Source organism: Gopherus flavomarginatus, chromosome 5, assembly GCF_025201925.1.
Source record: "Gopherus flavomarginatus isolate rGopFla2 chromosome 5, rGopFla2.mat.asm, whole genome shotgun sequence".
Taxonomy (NCBI): Eukaryota; Metazoa; Chordata; order Testudines; family Testudinidae; genus Gopherus; species Gopherus flavomarginatus.
The window spans coordinates 91,630,943-91,649,534 of record NC_066621.1 but is presented as its reverse complement, the minus strand read 5'-3'; the positions used below and the strand labels follow the sequence as shown (position 1 = coordinate 91,649,534).

At 45.8% G+C, this 18,592-nt stretch overlaps 1 protein-coding gene across 1 annotated transcript in view; it reads right to left on the bottom strand.

The window, feature by feature from the left end:
• Window positions 1-12,293: 12,293 nt before the first annotated feature.
• The window catches only part of PLEKHD1 (pleckstrin homology and coiled-coil domain containing D1), a 58,375-nt gene continuing 52,076 nt past the window's right edge, over window positions 12,294-18,592 (bottom strand). The window contains exon 13 of the mRNA XM_050953552.1: window positions 12,294-12,525. Within this exon, the coding sequence (XP_050809509.1) occupies window positions 12,524-12,525 (2 nt within the window). The 3' untranslated portion in view covers window positions 12,294-12,523. The remainder of the gene's footprint in view (window positions 12,526-18,592) is intronic.

The window sequence follows — 18,592 nt, the reverse complement described above, 5'->3', positions numbered from 1 at the left end:
AAGTTGTGTGTGTTAGCCAAGTACCAGAGCTGTCCAATACACAGCAGCTCCTAAGTGTTGTAAGCAGGGTCAGAATGAGCTCTCCCCACAGTGTCTTTCATACAATTTCCATCCCAGAACACTTAACAGAATTAATAAATTAGAAGTCAAGGGAGAAATTAAGAAGCACAGGTGATGGAGAAGAGAGGTTTTTTGATGGGATTTGTGACTAGATGGAATGGAGTGGAGAGATACAGAAAAGCTATTCCAGACAACTGTAGAGAAGGCATCTCTCACACTAACCCTGCGAAGAAGAAAATTCTAGGGAAGTGATGGGAACGGAAAGGGGGAATACAGGGAAGCCAGGTGCATAGGGTTGCTGGAACAAAAGAAGGAGAATGTTTGAACCTTAACTCCCTGCCCTTTCCACATTTGACAAATATTAGGCTGGAATTCTGTTTAATTATTACAGGATCGTGATTGTTTCCTTGGAGCTTTGTTTGGAAGAGGTGAGAGTTCACAGAATGCCCTTTGGAACCTCCCAGCTCTGGGATCAGAGGACTTCCACCACACTGCCGTGCCCTCACGTGTGCAACACACCCTGCTGTTGCTAGGCTTGCCTTGTTAGTTCTGCTTGTTCAGCTGATTTAGGATTTTATTTTTAAAATAAAGTCCAACCTCCCTTTGACCTGCTTCCCCTTCCTGCATTGCTCCCTCCTTCTCCCATTGTGCACGCCCCCCCACACACATCCAGTTGTTTTGTTCACCTCACTAAACAGTGCAGTCCCAGTGCCATATTCATGACATGTGGTCTAGAATTCTTTGTACTGGCTCTCGTGCTGTTTCATAGGGAACTCCATGCGAGCTGAACCTATGGTTTATGTGGAGCCTCTGGCATTTGAAGAGAGAAGGGTAAGGGCAATCTAAGACAACTGTTGGTGACTGTGAAGAGAGTGGGCCCAGCTCATAAAAGTTTGGACCACAATTTCTCCAAAATTCAGGGGTGTTGATATCCTGACCCATTACAGGGATAAGAGCCAGCTGCAAGCTTTGGATCTGAATTTGCAGGGCTCAGAGCTGGAGCTTTGTGTTAGGCCCATCTCTAGTCATCAGCCACCAGGATAAGAGCTTTGCACTACAGAAAGGAGGTTAAGGATCAGGAATCAAAGGCTTATAGCGTACATATCTATACTCAGATGTCTTAGATACGAACAATGATTCAGAATATCTTTTAGTGGCCATTTTCAGGACATTAAAATGGAAAAGAATTCAGAAAGGGGCCCTTAGGGCCAGCATTTCAGTCTGGCCACTAATCTTGGATTTGGAATTGTGCACATGCTCAAATTAGCATATAATTTTTGACTATTTCTATGTTTTAATGCTCACAAATACCTGGATATGTGTGTGAAAAAATGAGTAGCTGGACGATGAACAGCCATATTTGAATTACCTCCATCAGAGTCTTTTGTGTGAATACGAAAAAAAGCACCTGCAGGAGGGAAGATGGGGGCAGTACAGCCATGTCAGAGGAGCTGCTGGCGTGGGGCCACCCGGCAGCCTCATGTTCTTCTGCTCCTTTTGCCACTGTGGTTCCGGAGAGCCCTGATCTCCCAGAAACCACAGTAGCTAAAGGGCAGCCCCAGTGGAGTCACTCATCATCAGTCTGTGCACACAGGTGCACACACACACACACACACGCACACTCACAGACAAATCTGAGTGCGATACTGAGTCTGAGAGAATTCAGATTAGCACTTGGTACATACAGACAGCTGTGTGGAGCCCCACGACTGAGACAGCAAGAGTGCCATATGTCATGATTGAGGTACATTGTCAGCAGTATAGGATGCTTGCACAACAGCTGCCTTCATTATTCCCAGCTGAAGTCAGTCTGATCAGTTATTCACTTTCAGGAGCAATATTCACTCACTCACTCACTCACTAAATCAATCAATCAATAAAAATGGAGGAAAAATAATCATAGCATGCATTTTATATATGCCAGCTAGCACAGAAGATCAAGGCACAAGGGGACTGTTTGATTCCTGATGTTCCTAAGCCTTCAAATGACTGGTTATTTTTGCACCATATGGCTACATTCACTCAAAAAAAAAATGCCCTAGATATTGCAGACAGCAACCAATGAGCTTAGGAGGACGAGCACATATAGTAACCATTTCCAAAGGGTTAACACAGCTTCTGCAGCCTCCAGAGTAACAAAGCTATCGCTAGACTCTTGTTATTGCAGCCCCCCAGAAAATGGACACTGGAGGGATGTAACATGTTACATTATCCAGTGCAGTGGCTTAATTACTAAGCAAAGTGCTTATCCCTCGACCTCACGGTCAGGGATTTATCTCTCAACAAATAACTCAGCCAGTGTTTGGAACATGCTTGAAAAGCTAAACTCTCAATGTCAGCCAACAATCTATAGGCTTGTCACTGTCACTAGAAGCACAATGCACAGTAAGATCCAATAGAAATGCACAGTTTGGCTTTCCCCACCTTCCCTCAGCATCCTCCCGGAAGATAGCCTGGGATAAGCAGGAATCCAGCCTGACACATCCAGCTCCACCTTGCAGGGCTGCCAGTCTTGGGCAGCTAAGTGTATTTGGCACTGTGTTGTAAAGAATAACATTACATAGGAAGAAGGTCATGAGGTATTAACCAAGCACGCAGTCAGGACGAGAGAACAGGGCCCTTTAAAAACTTGTTGACAGAATTACTTGTCAATGCTCAGTAAATTCATTTTGCACTCCTAAGTGCTGCAATTTTGGAGAAGATGCACTGACTGAAGTTTGGTCCCTGCTTATGTGCAAAGCCAATTCAGTGTTAGGTACGGAGGTGCTACCAGGAGAATCCCCTCCAGCCTCTTTATACTGTTCCTTCAGGTAACATCCTTTTAAAATGAGATGCTTCATCTCTTCTCATCAGGTTTCCCCCAAGAAGAGGTTTAGCCATCAATCAGGGTAGATAAAAAAAATATTTTAATTGACTTTTTTAAAATAAAAAAGAATCAGATTCTTAAAAATTTAAATTAAATGCAGGTTAATTCTTACAAATAAATCTATGTGAAGCTATGACAGCCTATGTTAAGGCCTAAATTTATTATAATCTATTAAAAACATTTAAAAGTTAAATTTTAAACAAATATTAAACAGTACATATTTGCTGCCAAGTTTTAAAGAAAATGAAACCATTGAACTGGCAGAAGTCAGTAGATAAGCATCAGAAACCTGAGTTTGCTGAAGTGCTAAAACAGCTTTTGAAGCAATAGCCTCTTCTGAAGGTGTAATAAGAATATTTTCTTCATTGCAGTTTATTCAACTAGTTCAGTTTAATGACTAATTCTTTCAACATTAAGAAACCAATTGTGAGTTGAAAAAGCAGATAACTTTGTTTTCCATTCCCAGTCTATGAATAAAAAGTAGGTATGAGAGAATGAAATCTACTAGTTCTAAAATCTTGAACAGCAGAAACAGTCAATTCACTAACTACAGATAATACTTCCTTTATTTAATAAATCAATTAGTTTTGATAAACTTTTTGATAATTTTTTTCTTATGTAGCCAACTGATTTAAGGTAGCTTTAACTAGTTAACAAAATAAATGCTATTTTTGTGTATTTTTAACTGAAGTCAAATTTCCATCCAAATAGAGCTTGACACAAATCACAAGTAACAAATTAATCCCCATCTGTTAAGTAAGAAATGCATTACTGACCATTTTCTAACATAATTAAAAATGTAAACCTTAAGAATCTGAATAAAGTTAGGCTATATTATTGCTTAAATAAATGTGTATAGTTTAGTATAGCCACCTGGAGAAAGCACCACATTTGGTGTAAAGGCTGAATTTAGTTGAAAATCAATGTTTTCAAGGTTACCAACCAATGAGAATCAACCTTTCTTTAGGAAAATAACTAAAAAGTACAAATGCAAAACAAGATTGAAACCAATGATTAAAATCAAGGTTTCCTGCTGGCTGATTTAAATGGCTTTGATTTAAATCAATCCAGCCTGCCCTTCATCACACATCTCCCTTCTGTTATTCTTTAAACTCATCCTGTGTGTTTTAGTGCTTTGGAGAGCCATCTACTAAGTTCTGTAAGGACCTATGTGAAATAATGTCTGACGCCCTCATCCAGCTCTCCCTTTATCTACTTACCAAAGACCCTCACCCTCTAGATGCCTCCTGACTGCAACAATTGCCTTTTCCCCACACGTGTGCAATTCTCAGTGGGCTCGTTTGATGCCACTCACATCCACAGACTTACACACGAGTCCATGATTCCAGAAAGAAGAGCTGGAAGCCCAACTTTCTAAGCAGGGCGGCTGCCTTAAAAGACAGTTGAGGAATTCCATCACCTAGTCCATAGAAGAAAGAACTGCAAATGGGAAATTGGGGTTGGTTCTCTGATTGGCATGTTGGGGCAGTGTGTGTGTGTGTGTGTGTGTGTGTGTGTGTAGGGGGATCCTGAAACAGCAAGGTCCCATAAGATAACATAGGTCTAAAGCTGCTGCTCCCTTAGCTCTCTTGGGCAATAGGAATAAGATTTAGACATTTAAACAAAAAATGAGAGGGAACATAGCTGGGCCACTTGAACAGGCTGCATGGAGCTCGGACTGGGACTGATGTGGTTATTGTAAACAAAAGATCTTTTCTCTGGTCTCTGATGTCTTACAAGGAGGACAAAGAGCCATAGCTCCCTCCAGTAGAAAATTGAAAGATTCATGTTTTCCACTTGGCTACTCCTCTCCTGATTCCCCTCCCTTTCCCAGCTACCTTTAGGGAAAATAAGAGACACTTCATACATTTCAATATTGTTCTTGGGATATTTTTTGTCCTTCTTGAAGTGAATCTGGACAATGGCAGGCTCAAGTTCAAGGACTGTCTCCCTTGCAGCCGGCCTAGATTCTTTATGACTCTTCTATACAATGTCCCTTGCACAGTCGGTGGGCCTGCAGTCCTGGTCTCTGTAGCACACACTGCCATGAAAGAGGCCAAACGCTTCAGATATTTTTACCAAACTAGAAGCTTGACAAATCCCTCAAAAATGTGATTGTTGGACAGAATGCACCACTTACCTTATGCTTTGTGTCCATCTGCTTTTTGGTCCTTTTGTTTGACTGTTTGTTCTCTGTGTATGGGCCATGTAACTGGGCCTAAGCCTAGGCCCCAGCCTCCGCGCAGGGAGCTGAGATAGGTTTGTTTGTTGGTACCTTGGTAAAGGCCACAAGGCTCTGACCATTGGAGCTTTGTTTGAAGTATCTAAGTGGTTAATCGCTGCCTGGTGGCGAGGGGTGGAGCTGAGCTGAACTAAGCAGGGAGACTTGATATAAAAGGTCACTTGCTAAGCAAACTTGAGGGCTGCAATCAAGGGTAGGTAAGGAGAGTTTCCTTCCATGTTCAGCTCCATGTGAAATATCAAAATGGAACAGTGCTGGTGATCTGCAATGGCTGTGCAATGTTTTCTTTCCTACCTGAAGCCAGAAGGGACTTCCTGTCCATGAAGTGCAAGACGGTGGCTGTGCCAGAGGACATGGAAGTCTCTTCCCTTGGGTTGTCATAACTAGCATTGGGACCATTACCTTATGATGTCAATGTTCCTTTTCCAGGGTCAGCATCTCCACCAAACCCAACCTGCCCTTGGGGGTGTCTCCTCTCATTGCATTGTCTGCTTTTCACCTCTTTCCCCTGTGGGCAGTCCCCACATCCTAATCCCATCAATTCCTGGGAGAACTTCCATTCTCGCCCAATTATTACAGGGGAGGCTAAGTTCAGGGCCATGAGCTCTGTCTGTGGGATTCTGCAGCGTTAGCTGGACTTGCCTCATGGAGTATGAATGTAAATCCCGACAGATGCGTTGAAGGAATATAGCGCCTAAAGGTTCTCCCTTGCTCTCAGCCAGGTGTTCTCTGACCATTGTCTGACTACAGCCCAAGTATACTAAGTCTTGGATTCTGATTCCATTAATCTATACTGGGACCTCCCGTCTCTTCAGCCCCTTTTGTTGGCTCTGGATTTGGCTAGCCAGAGCTGTCTGTAACTGCAGACAGTCCATATAGGGAAAATTTTGTCTCAAGTGGCCTGGCTGTCCTCATGCAAAACAGTTGCCTGATGGGGGAGGTGGTTCAATTGTTTGGGTTCCCACGCTCAATGGTGTTTCTGTGGGGAGGACCTTCATAGAATATCAGGGCTGGAAGGGACCTCAGGAGGTCATCTAGTCCAACCTCCTGCTCAAAGCAGGACCAATCCCCAACTAAATCATCCTAGCCAGGGCTTTGTCGAGCCTGACCTTGGGCCATGCTGGAACCATGCTCCTGTCTCATCTCTCCATGTGAGTAAACTCCTGTGGTCAGTCATTGCTCAGTTCCTGTGGTCAGTCATTGCTCAGTTAGTCCTGTCCCCTGGGGAGTGGGCAGCCAGGTTTCTCTTGTGCTTCCCCTCCTCCATTTTCCTCTATTTGTCTGAGTTGGTCAGTCTCTCCATAGGCAAACACACTGACTTTTACTCCAAAGCCACTGAGGAATCCATCACTATCTCCTGAGTGACAGCCAAACAACACTCACACGCTTCAGAAGCAATGTGAAAACATTGGCACTACACTGTGCACTGACCTCATTACCTACGCACACCTTTTTGGATATGTACAGCAACAAAATAGACCAGAAACTCCCAAGCTTCACACCTCAAAATCAGTTAGCGTTCACCCTATAACCCAGGGTAATTCCCCTCTGATAGGAGGTGTCCAGTTGGGATACATGGGGTTTGGCTACACAAACTCACAGTTACATGGCTGATCTCTCCGCTACAGTGCTCTGGTCTGACCTAGCTGCTTCTCTCCGGGTAGCTCCAGTTTTGTCCAACTGGAGTGCCTCCCTTTGAGCAGCTGGGGTTTGGTCCAGCCTGGCCTTACATCCTTTAGGCCGGTCTGGCCTATTTCAGCTACACCCCCCTGGGCAAAACTGGTCTTTTCCAGCCCAGCTTCTCCTAAGGACAGCTCCAGCTAACTTTTTTCAGGACAGCGTTCCTGCCACAAGAACTGGCTCCCCAATACATTAAGCCCATGACTACCTTAAAGCAAAATCTCTTTTGTTGGCTTTTACCTGATGGACTTCACCCTCCTGCAGACTCAACATGTTAGGGTGACAAGTCTGGACAAGCGCACGTTCTCGCTGAATCAATAGCCCATAGCAGCCTAAAGCTGAACAAGCCATTTAGAAAGTGAAAACAACATTACTGCCACTGAAAATCAGGAGCTCGGCCAATGCGCTGCTTATGCAAATCAGCAAACAGTTTATTCATTTCCTTCTCATCTCTGTATACAGGGCTAACGATGTTAAAACTTTCAGTAAAGGCAGGGCCAAAACTTTTCCAGTACCTATACTGGACACCTGCAGTCAAACATCTTGCTTTTATTACTTTCCAGCACCTTGTTTCTGTCAATGTGTTGTCTGCTTAATGTGTAAGATCTTCTGGGTAGGGACTGTATCTTAATCTAGCTGGTCTATACAAGGCCTAGCCCACTAGATTTTTTACAAATCATTAATGATAAACCCCTGGGTTCTTCTGTTGGCTGCCACCCCTCAACCCCTGTTGCAGATGGGGAAAATGCATAGATGGCAGAAGCTTACTTTGAATGGGGGGAGGTGCCCACCAAAACCTACATATACTAAGCATTGTACTAAGATACCAACCCTGTATGCCCTGCAAGGCCCATTTCCTTCTATATACAATGCATCCCACTCTGCACTGTGCACTCCTCAAACCTGTGCCCACCAAACCACTCATTAAATGGGGGCAGGGAGGTTGACCCCATGGGGAGCAGGAGGAGTTGGGGCAGCAGGGCAGAAGAGGGAGGTTGGGGTGTCAGCGATAGGAGAGGGAGTAGGGTTGCTACTCTGTATGGGAGCAAGGGAAGCTAGTGAGATATGGGGGGGAGAGGGAGGGGAAGCCAGTTCCAGGCTGGAAAGTGGTTTTAGCATCTTCTCTCTCACTAGGGTAGCAGCTCCCATCACCTCAGTTCTTACCCGCTCTCCTGGCCTGATCCCAGGTTCTGTGGCAGCCACTCCCGCTCCTCTGGGGCCTGCATGGCTCTGCCCCCATATGTGCATGCAGCTTACAGAAAACATTGGTCTCCAGAATGTGTGATGGAACAGCTTGTTAAAGAATATTAACATGGCAGGGGATGGAAACATAGATCAGCCCCTATGATCTTTCAGTTAGGGCAAGTGCCCCTGCAATGGACCCTTAGTTCCGCTGCCCCAGGAACCTGGCTAGGATCATGCCGGTACAGCCAGAATTAGGAATCCCACTGAGTCCAGGAGACAATTCCACAATTCCTGGAAGTGCAGCTCCAGCCCCTAGCCCACCCTCTTCGAAGTTATGGTTCCCATTCCCCACAGACCAGCTGGGCCGTGGCTTCTCAAGGTCAGAGTGAAAAGGGAACAACGCAGCATAGGCAGCACTCTCTGCTTCCATACCCTCCAGGCAGGATCCACCAGATCTCCATTCCTGCCACCAGAAGTGGAGTCAAATCCTGCTCTCTGTTTCACCCACACAATCCCATTGACTTTAAAGAACCTAGCTATAAATCAGTATGAGATTATTGGGCTCAACACAGGGATAAATGGGTGATATTTAATGGCCTGTGTTTATGCAAGAGGTCAGACTAGATGATCTAGTGGTCGCTTCTGCCTTAAACTCTGTGAAAAATCTATAAAGATTATACAGATTGATTGAAATGAAAGCAGAATCTGAATCATCTTCAGATATAGCATTCCATCTGAAGATGATTCACTCCCTACTTCCTTCCTATTGTCTCCTCCTGGACCCCGCAGCAGTATATCTAGTGCTGCTTCATACAGAAATGGATCAAACTGTTTATCCAGGAAAGATGGGGCCAAGAAATCAGCTCTGCCACTATGTTTAGTGTCTGTTGTGGGGAATGTGGGAGGACCAGGATTACAGCCATGGCAAAAGCTCCCATTAGAAAGGAGACAGGATTGTTTTTATTGTTCCCTGGGGCCCAGGATTATTAGGAGTGCAACTGATTTGCTGCTTCCAAACATTTGAGACCAGTAGTAAAAAGCAGCATATGGTCCTATAGATCCTCTCCCTTACTATCCTTCTGTGTTAATTAACCAGAATGCACTGAATAATGTCTTTTCCTCCTTCTGAACATGCAGCCAGTGGTTTTACTTTGGTAGATACTGCACTGCAACCGTAATAGGCCAAAAACAAATACCTTTGCAAAACAGCCCCAGCCTACTCAGTATCTCAAAAGCATGAAATCTTCCTTCAACACCCAATCCTGTTCCCCTCAGCATTGTTGCCATAGAAACCCAACTGTTTCCCCCCACCTCCATATGCATACAGAGTCTCCTACCCCTTCACACACATTCTGAAGGGAACCAATTATCTTGTATTTTGTTCCAAGTAACACTCAGAGATGCTAAAACACCCTTGATGAATGTGTGAGGCAAAATTTTTCCAGTGTTCTTAATATGAAGATTGTTTTTTTTTAAACTCCATGTGTATACAAAAAAAAAATCAGTTACAGGAAGCAGAAATCCTGACACCAGGTCTTTTTACTGGTCTTATTTATGTGAAATTATTGCTGGCAAAAGATGCTGGCTTGACAGCCCTGGAGATTCAAATTCTATTTATCCACAAAACAGCAGTGACACCAATTCAGATATTTCTTGAGTAGAGTGGAGGGGTAAATTCCGGTCCTTCCCTATCCTCGCCATCAGAGACCCTATTGTGGTCCCCGCTATTCCCCCCTACCACACACACAGAGGGATGGCAGATCTCCCTCAGCCAGGGTGTCTCCCTTCTCTCTTACCATGCCACACATGAACTGGTGCTGCCAGTAGTTGAGTTCTTGATGTCTCCCCTGAGGTCTGCTGTACAGGAACAAAAAGGAACTAGATAAGTTCATGGAGGATAGGTCCATCAATGGCTATTAGCCAGGGTGGACAGGGATCCAACACCATGTTCTCCATGTCCCTCACCTCTGTGTGTCAGAAGCTGGGAATGGGTGATAGGGGACAGATCATTTGATAATTGCCTGATCTGTTCATTGCCTCTGAGGCACCTGGCATTGGCCACTGTTGGAAGACAGGATACTGGGCTAGATGGACCTTTGGTCTGATGCAGTATGGCCTTTCTTATGTTCGTAACAGATTCTCTGTGCATGAGGTCACAGCGCTATTTGGCCCAGCCACCTCTCCATCTGGACAAAGGGGTTGATGGGCCAAATTTCGGTGGTGTTGTGATCATGCAGCCAGAGCAATGCTCTGGACCACTACAGCATCAGCTATAATGATTGGGCACAGGACCCCTGCTTGAAAGTAATTGGTCCATGTGTCCCTCCCGCCCCCACTTTGAGTTTGTGCAGAAAAGCTTTGTGGCACCTGGGTAAATCACTGCAAAACAGGTACAGTACAGAGAGTGGCAGCTCATGCTTCCTTCATGCTGGCCTGCCAATGTGCCATTATAACCCCAACCTGCAGGGCCCAGCTCTGTGAATGGATAGGAAGGTCAGGATCCATGACACATTGACCTCTAGTACCAAGACTGCCCATAGCAGAGTGAGTATGTATCCTACAAAATCAGGTCTGTGCCAGTGTGTGTCTCAGTTATACAAAAAAACAGTGCCACAGTGGACTCTGGCCGACCTGAAGAAGCTCTCACCAAGCTTGGTCAGCGGAACCTACAATAGGTTGGAAGATCACATATGTGCCTCAGGTGGGGACTTTTGAAGTAGGGTGACCAGATGTCCCGATTTTTGACTTGGGTGATCTGGTCACCCTATTTTGAGGCACCATGGTAATGAGCACCATGTAAAACTTGGACAAATGGACCACTCCCTAAGGAGGTCAGTCACAAATTGAGAACTTGCCCTCCACCACTGCCTCACAACATGTCCCAAATCAGCTCCCTACCATTGAGCTCTCAAGGAGTCCTCAAGCCAGCGCTTCCCAACACATGAGGAGAAGGTCGGAGTGGGAGAGAGAAGAGTGAGCACTATATTCTCTTTCCCTCAGCCATTACCAAAATCCTCCATTGCACCCCTTCCTGACTCCAGCCCTGCACCAACCCTCCCTCTTGCAAAAGCCGTCCTAGTTTGTCACAGTCTGAAGATCACCTTAGTGTCAGTTGCAGCAACAGTGTTTTTTGCAATAGGGAACCGGAATGAAACTCACCAATAATTTCACAGAGGCCACTGAAAAACTGATAACATCACTAGGCCATGACTGCCCTGAAATTGCTTTTTTTTGTTGTTGTTCAGATGCCAAATGGGCATTAACATGAATACAGAATTAGTTGGTGCCTTTTTCAGGATTGTTTCCATAAGCACTTCTTTCTCACTGGAATTGATCCTTTATTCATTCACATGGGAACCACAGGAACCATCATTGTTACAGCTCTATAATTATTTCCCTTCTAAATCATTCATTTTTTTCATGCTGAAATTTTCCAGGTCTGGTCTCTGCCTGAGGGGACATGGTTCTAGAGAGTAAAAAATGATATGGCCATTTTTGAAAATGAGAAGATTTCTCCCCTTCCTTTTCCATAAATTATGAAGTAATTCTTGTGATTTTTTTTTAAATAGCTGTAGCACCAAACTTCACCCAGAGGAGAAGAGGAAGTTGACATCTGACAGGGAAATATGAAATATAGTGACTCAGTGAAGGAAAGTCCTTTTCAGTATTCTGATTAAAACGGGGGCTGGTTTGACCAAGTTATGAAGGTTTGAAAATTGCCTTCCACACACGTTTTGCACTGAATTTTCTCACTGAGCTCATAAAAAAAAGTTCTGCAAGGTGCTGAGCAACTTGAGAAGGTGCTAAGTACATCAGCTCCAGGAGATGCACAGCACCTTGCAGGCTCTCACACCACAGGTTTGTGTGATGAGTAGTGAAAGCTCTAGTGATGGTGCACAGTGAATGCTGCACTGCATTGGGTAGATAATTCTAAGAATTCCATGCATAAAATGTTCAGTTCTGAAGGCTTTATGTGTTAAGAGCATAGCAGTTTCCAGGCAGGAATCTAGTACCATTAAAAATGCATGAGCAGCTGTATGCACTTTTCTACAGGTTTTTCCCTCAGCTCCTTTACATCCAACAAGGTAAAAGTTGACTAGCTTTTAAGCCCCACAGGAGAGGGGCTCAGTCCTAGGAACTGACCATTCCTTTTGCGTCTGTCATGTTTTCTCATACACACCAAAACAAAGCAAATCATGCCAAGGTGATGTTTATTCCAGCCTAAGGAAAACAGAAAGAACTGATGTAATGTCTCTAGGGTTGAAGGAAGAAATGGCGGCTTGCTCTGTCACAGTCTACATCTGAACAGCCTTGGGTGCAGTATAAGAATCTATATAGACAGCAAAGGTTAAAGCAGGTTGAAACAGGAGGGGACGCTCTCATCACACCAATGAGGAGGGGGAAATGTGGGTAGGACCTCTTCTTACCCAAGCCAGGAAGAAGAAGGGGAATTTTCCCTCTGCTTGTAGTAGAGGAGGATGTACATTAATCTCTGAAACACAAAATGGCATCTGATTAAGTGAAATCTCAGTCTTCTGGCTGCAGAGGAAAGCTTGAAAACCAGAAGACAAATAAAAAGAACCCCAGATGTATTTTTTTAAAATCTCATGATTTTTAAGCTAATTTCATTACTTTGGGGGCCTGACTTGTGATTTTTAAATGTTTGGGACTGACAGTACTGCCTCCCCTATACTTGAAGGTTCAGTGCACAGAAAACAGAATGCCTTTTTTCAGTTACATATCTCAGTGGCTAGCCAAATATTTCCATATTGTGAAATATCTTCCTTCTTTCAAAGACGTTTCTTTAAAAAAGCTAGAGAGCATTAATATTTCATAATTAAGCATCCAAATGTCAAGAGTTAAAAAAAGATAGGTAGAATGTGCAACCTTAAGATTGCCCCCTTGTGTGTGCGCGCACACAATAATACAATCAGACTGCGGTAATTGCATGAGCAACACTTTTTAAAAACACTACGATATCTGATATTTTTCCGTATCCTCAGATATATGTGTGTGACATCTTAAAGTACTGTCTATTCCATGTGCCGGCAAACAGACTCCATAAAAGCAGGGCCGAATTAACTACAAGATACGGTAGGCCTGTGTCTAGGGCCTCCAGTTCTGACTGCCATCCTGTGCTCCAGTAGGAAAGGAGGATCTCCACATGAATCCTCAGGAGCAGGAGTTCACACAGAGTCCTCTACTGGGGTGAAAAGAGGAAAAACAGGAGAACCCTCTGCTTCCACCTACATGCTCTTGCTGATGTCCCTGGACTGGTGCCTGGCCACCTGTCAGTAGGGTGACCAGATATCCCAATTTTTTAGGGACAGTACCGATATTTTGTGGGGGGGTTTATATGAGTTCCTATTATTCCCCATCCCCATCCCAATTTTTCACACTTGCTATCTGGTCACCCTAGCTGTCAGCCCCTGAGGTCTTCACACAGGTAGTCTGACCGGGTATCTGTCCTCCTCACCTGGCAGGATTGAAGGGGTTCCTGGAGAGACCCTAGTTTGCCTGAAGACAGGAAGTGATGGGACAGAGAGGAAGGAGGCCTCAGCCAGTCTGATGAAAAGCAGTGGCAGTCCACTCCTCCAGTCCAATAGCTGGCTCTTGTGTGGGTGACCCATGTGATCACCAGCCCAAGCTTTGGCAGGGCCACAGTGGGAGCAGAAGTCGAGCCACAGCACAAGGATATGGCCAGGGGGCCCCTATGTAGGGATATACCTAGGGTGACCAGGTGTCCAGTTTTTGACCAAAACACCCAGTTGAAAAGGGATCCTGGTGATTCCGGTCAGCACTGCTGACCAGGCCGTTGACTACCCAGTTGGTGGTGCCACACAGTGGGGCTGGCAGGCTCCCTGCTAGCCTCTGCACTGCACAGCTCCTGGGAAACAGCCAGCTTGTCCCCCCTCTGACTCCTCTGGATAGGGACAGCCAGGGGGCTCCGCACACTGTTCCCACCCAAAGTTCCGCCCCACAGCTCCCATTGGTCAGGATCCTGCTGCCAATGGGAGGTGCGGTGGCAGTGCATGAGGATGGGGCAGCACGCAGAGCCGCCTGGCCGTGCCGCTATGTAGGAGCTAGAGGAGGGACATACCGCTGCTTCTGGGAGCTGCTTGAGGTAAGTGCCCCCCAGCCTGCACCCCTGACCTGCTCCCAGGCCCCAACTCCCTGCCCCAGCCCTGATCTCCCTCCAACCCTCTGAAGCCCTCGATTTCAGCCCAGAGCACCCTCCTGCACCCCAAACCTCCCATCTCCAGACCCACCCCAAGTCTCCTTCCCCAGCCAAAGCCCTCACCCCTGCCACACTCCAGTTCCCTTCCCTGGCCCTGATCTCCCTCCTGCCCTCCGAACCCTTCAGTCCCAGCCCAGAGCACACTCCTGCACCCCAAACCCCTCATTCCCAGCCCCACTCCAGAGCCCGTACCCCCAGCAGAAGCCTTCACACATCCCCGCACCCTACCCCCCTGCCCCAGCCTGAAGCCTCCTCCTGCACCCTGAACCCCTCATTTCTGACCCCACCCAGAACTGGCATCCCCAGCTGCAGCCCTCAGCTCCTTCTGCACCCCAACCCTCAGTCCAGTGAAAATGAGTGAGTGAGTTAGGGTAGGGGAGAGCGAGTGACAGAGGGAGGGGCGATGGAGTGAGCAGGGGTAGGGCCTCAGAAAAGGGGCAGAGCAGGGGTGGGACTTCAGAGAAGGGGTAGGGTGGGGCAGATGCAGGGCAAGGGTGTTGGTTTTGTGTGATTAGAAAGTTGGTAACCTAGATATGCCACAAAGCTAGTTTAGTCAGACCTGAGACTCAAGCTCAGAATCTAAATGTGGCTGAGAGCTGGGGTATTATTGGTGGGACGTGGCCCCACCAGCTGTAATAATCCACCGCCCCTAGAGAGAGGCTTGGCTATCTGCACAATTACAGGCAGTGGGACAGGAGAGACCTTGTACCTTTCGTAGACACTCCTGTGTAGATGCCCTGGCAGAGTAGAGAGTTGAATACATGTGAATCCCAAAGCTCCAATGATCTTTCATTCCATTGGATTTCTACTGTTAGGATTTTGCTTGTGGCTAGGAGTTGGGAATAGAAATAGTACCAGATAGAATCACATGCAGGGATCAATACATAGGAGCATAAAGAGACAGGCTGAAAGAATGAGATACAGAGCATGGACGTGAGCCATTAAACATGAAAAAGAGCAACACATTTAAGTAAAGTAAATCATGTCTAGTTCTTTGACATAAGTGGTTTCCCGAGGGATTCCCATGTGCTTGCATATTCAGAGCGTTATGCTAAAACATTTGCAAAATAGCATCAGCTGAAGAAGAGCTGAGATGTGTTAGAACCATTCCAAAAATAGCATGGAAAAATACAGCACTAGGATTGGTTGATAAGGATTCCAAATGATGTGTGGTATGCAATTCAATATTCCAACATGGACCAGTACTTCTCTGCCCCGTAAGCAGTACTCCACTTCAAACAATAGAATTAAACTGCCAAACAAAGAGAATGCTCAAAAGCAAAGAAAACTGATAAAATCACAAAACTAAACAAATGGCATCTAAAGTTGGATGGCCTAGCATATCCTCTGCCGTTGGCAACCAATGGACTGGAACAGCAAGTGGTACCAGAAGTCATGTGTGGCAGAATGATGTGAGGGCACATGAGTGAGATAACTTGGAGTGCTGGAGGTCATGCACGGGAAAAGCTGTGGGCAATGGCAAATCAGGACTGGAATAAAATGGAATGCTACACATCTGAACTGAGGTACACGGGCAGATCAGTGGGGGATCAGACCTTGAATTGCTTTGTAGACTGAAGACTGAATTGCTCGAGCAGAACATTGTGTGGAGGTACGTAGATGAGGCCTACCCACACTGTGCATGGATCCAGCTGGAACAATTAGTCATTGATTCATCTTCACCATTCACTGGAGGGTGGGGGAGGTACATTTCTTAGGACAATATTGGCAAATCCTTTCATTATCCACCCACACCCCAGCTAGAAATAAAAACTTCCCTCTCCTTTTCATCCCAAGATGTGAGTGAGTAAGAAGATAATCATGGGCTCTCAAGCAGCTGTTTAAAAAAAAAGAACATTAGTGTCTGACATTCACACAAGTGGATAATTTTAATTTTACAGCCACTGTCCTAATTAGCTGGAAGAAAAGACATGCTGGAAAATACCAGAATTGTTAAGTGTTGCCTTTATTCGTCTACACACACAAGGTGTATGACTTTAACAAGACAGGTATAGTTAAAGCAGAACATCCTACGAGTGTGGACACAATTAGAAAGAATTTTATAGCAGTATAGCTATTCCTGTATGGGAAGGGGAATAAGGCTATGTCTACACATGGAGCACTGCACTGGTATAGGAATAGCAGTATACAGTACCAGCAAAGCACTCTTATTGTGGACACAGCTAAATCAGCAACGCTGTTCTCTGTAGCCGTATAGTAAGACACTCCCACATGAGTGAACAAAGGTAAAAGTAAATAGTAAACATGCAATTTTGCTGGTATAACTGCACCTACACTAGGGGCTTTTGTTGACACCACTATACTGGTCATGAATCACACCTCTTCACACCCCTGACTGACATAGTCTACTGCTGCCACTCCCCCGTCGACTCTGCCTGCGCCTCTCGCCAAGCTGGAGTACAGGAGTTGATGGGAGAGTGCCCAGGGATCGATTTATCATGTCTAGACTAGACACGATAAATCTATCCCCGCTGGATCGATCGCTGCCCGCCAATCCAGCCCGTAGTGAAGACATACCCATAGTTACACTGGCACAAAAACTGTGTGTAGACCAGGCCTTTGAGGGTTGTCTGGGTGACTCAGATGTGCATTTTGTGTTTTCTTTGCAGCCCTCATTGAATGGGATGTGGGCAGAGGTTTCTTAACATACAGCCTCTCTCCCAATTGTCTTCGCTAAATAGGTGTTTACAAATACCAAACCCAGAGAGTTTCAAGTGGTTTGAATGAAAATCGTTTCCCCTCTCGCTAGTTCACAGTAGCTTGTGCTGCCTTACGCATGCATGATTCTGACAGCTCTCCAGTCACCCACAGTCTGCCAGTGAAGGCAAGATCAGAATTCCTAGTTTGAAAAACAAACAAAAACCAAGAGCCAAACCACCCTTTCGGGCCTTCTCTCTGAAGCATAAGCAGTAAAAAAGTCACATGGCCTTTATTCCTTTGCAGGGCACTAAAAATCCTCATTTCCCTCTCCCTCTTCCTGTCCTCTACTGGGATCTCATCCTCTTGTCACTTAAGTTCCACTCTCTCCCTTCCAGGTCCAACAAAGTCCCAATTTCTTGCCTCTTCTTCTCCGCAGTCTCCATCTCTTGCCTGCATTCTTATTGCCGTTTCCCTCTGCTCTAACCTCCCAACTCTCCTTCCTCTCCCCTCCTCTAAAGTGTGACACCAGACCTTTCCAGATGTCCCCCTAATTTCTCTCTTCTGCTATGTAGTTTCTGTTCATTCTCCATATCAGAATCATTGGTCACTACCCCTGAGGCCCTAACCTTGAGCCCGTGTTCTGGTCTGGGTATGAGAGCAATAGCCAGGGACAGTTCCCTTAAGGTTCCTCTGCTGACTATGTTATATTTCCTCTCTGCACTGCAGTCAAGAGTCGGGCAGAGGTCAAGGGGTATCAAGATGCCCACTTGCTATAGAGCAGAGTGGAGAAGGGGACACAACTGCACTCCTTCCCTTGGGAGAAAGTTGAATGGGACAAGTGTGTCCCATGCTCGCCTTTAATTACACCTGAGCTCAGTCTGCTTGGCTCATCAATTCCTCACCCTCTCCACTGAGACAGCTGACAAGGGGTCACTGGGCTCAAGTGTGCAGGGAGGTTAAAAGTGGGAGAGGAGAGAATGGAAGGGAGCCACCCCCTACCCCTGCATAAGGGGATTACAGCACATACGTAGTCTGGTGTAGCACCATGGCTGAAGTAGAGGCCATCCAAAGGGACCTAACAGCACCTTCTAAGCTTCTGGTCTGATTTTCAGAAGTGCTGAGCATCCACTTCACTGGGAGTTGCAGGGGATCAGCATTCTGAAAACCTGTCCATACACCAATACCCACATGTTCTCTCCCTCCCGTTCTAGCAACCATTTCAGCCACTACTGAAACATAACCACATCTGAGTGGAACACAGCAGCTATTTTACAGCACATCACATTTCCATGCTTCAGGGCTTCAATTAGCTGGGGTTGGGAAGCATTTTTCTCTCCACGTTATTGTTCAGCAATAGAAGTGGCAGGAGAGAAAAGGAGCACAGTTTCATAAGAACATAAGAATGGCCATACTGGGTCATACCAATGGTCCATCTAGCCCAGTATCCAGTCTTCTGACAGTGGCCAGTGAACAGAAGAGGTAATCATCAAGTGATCCATCCCATGTCACCCATTCCCAGCTTCTTGCAAACAGAGACTAGGGATGCCATCCCTGCCCATCCTGGCTAATAGCCATTGATGGACCTATCCTCCATGAACTTATCTAGTTCTTTTTGGAATCCTGTTATAGTCTTGGCCTTCACAACATCCTCTGGCAAAGA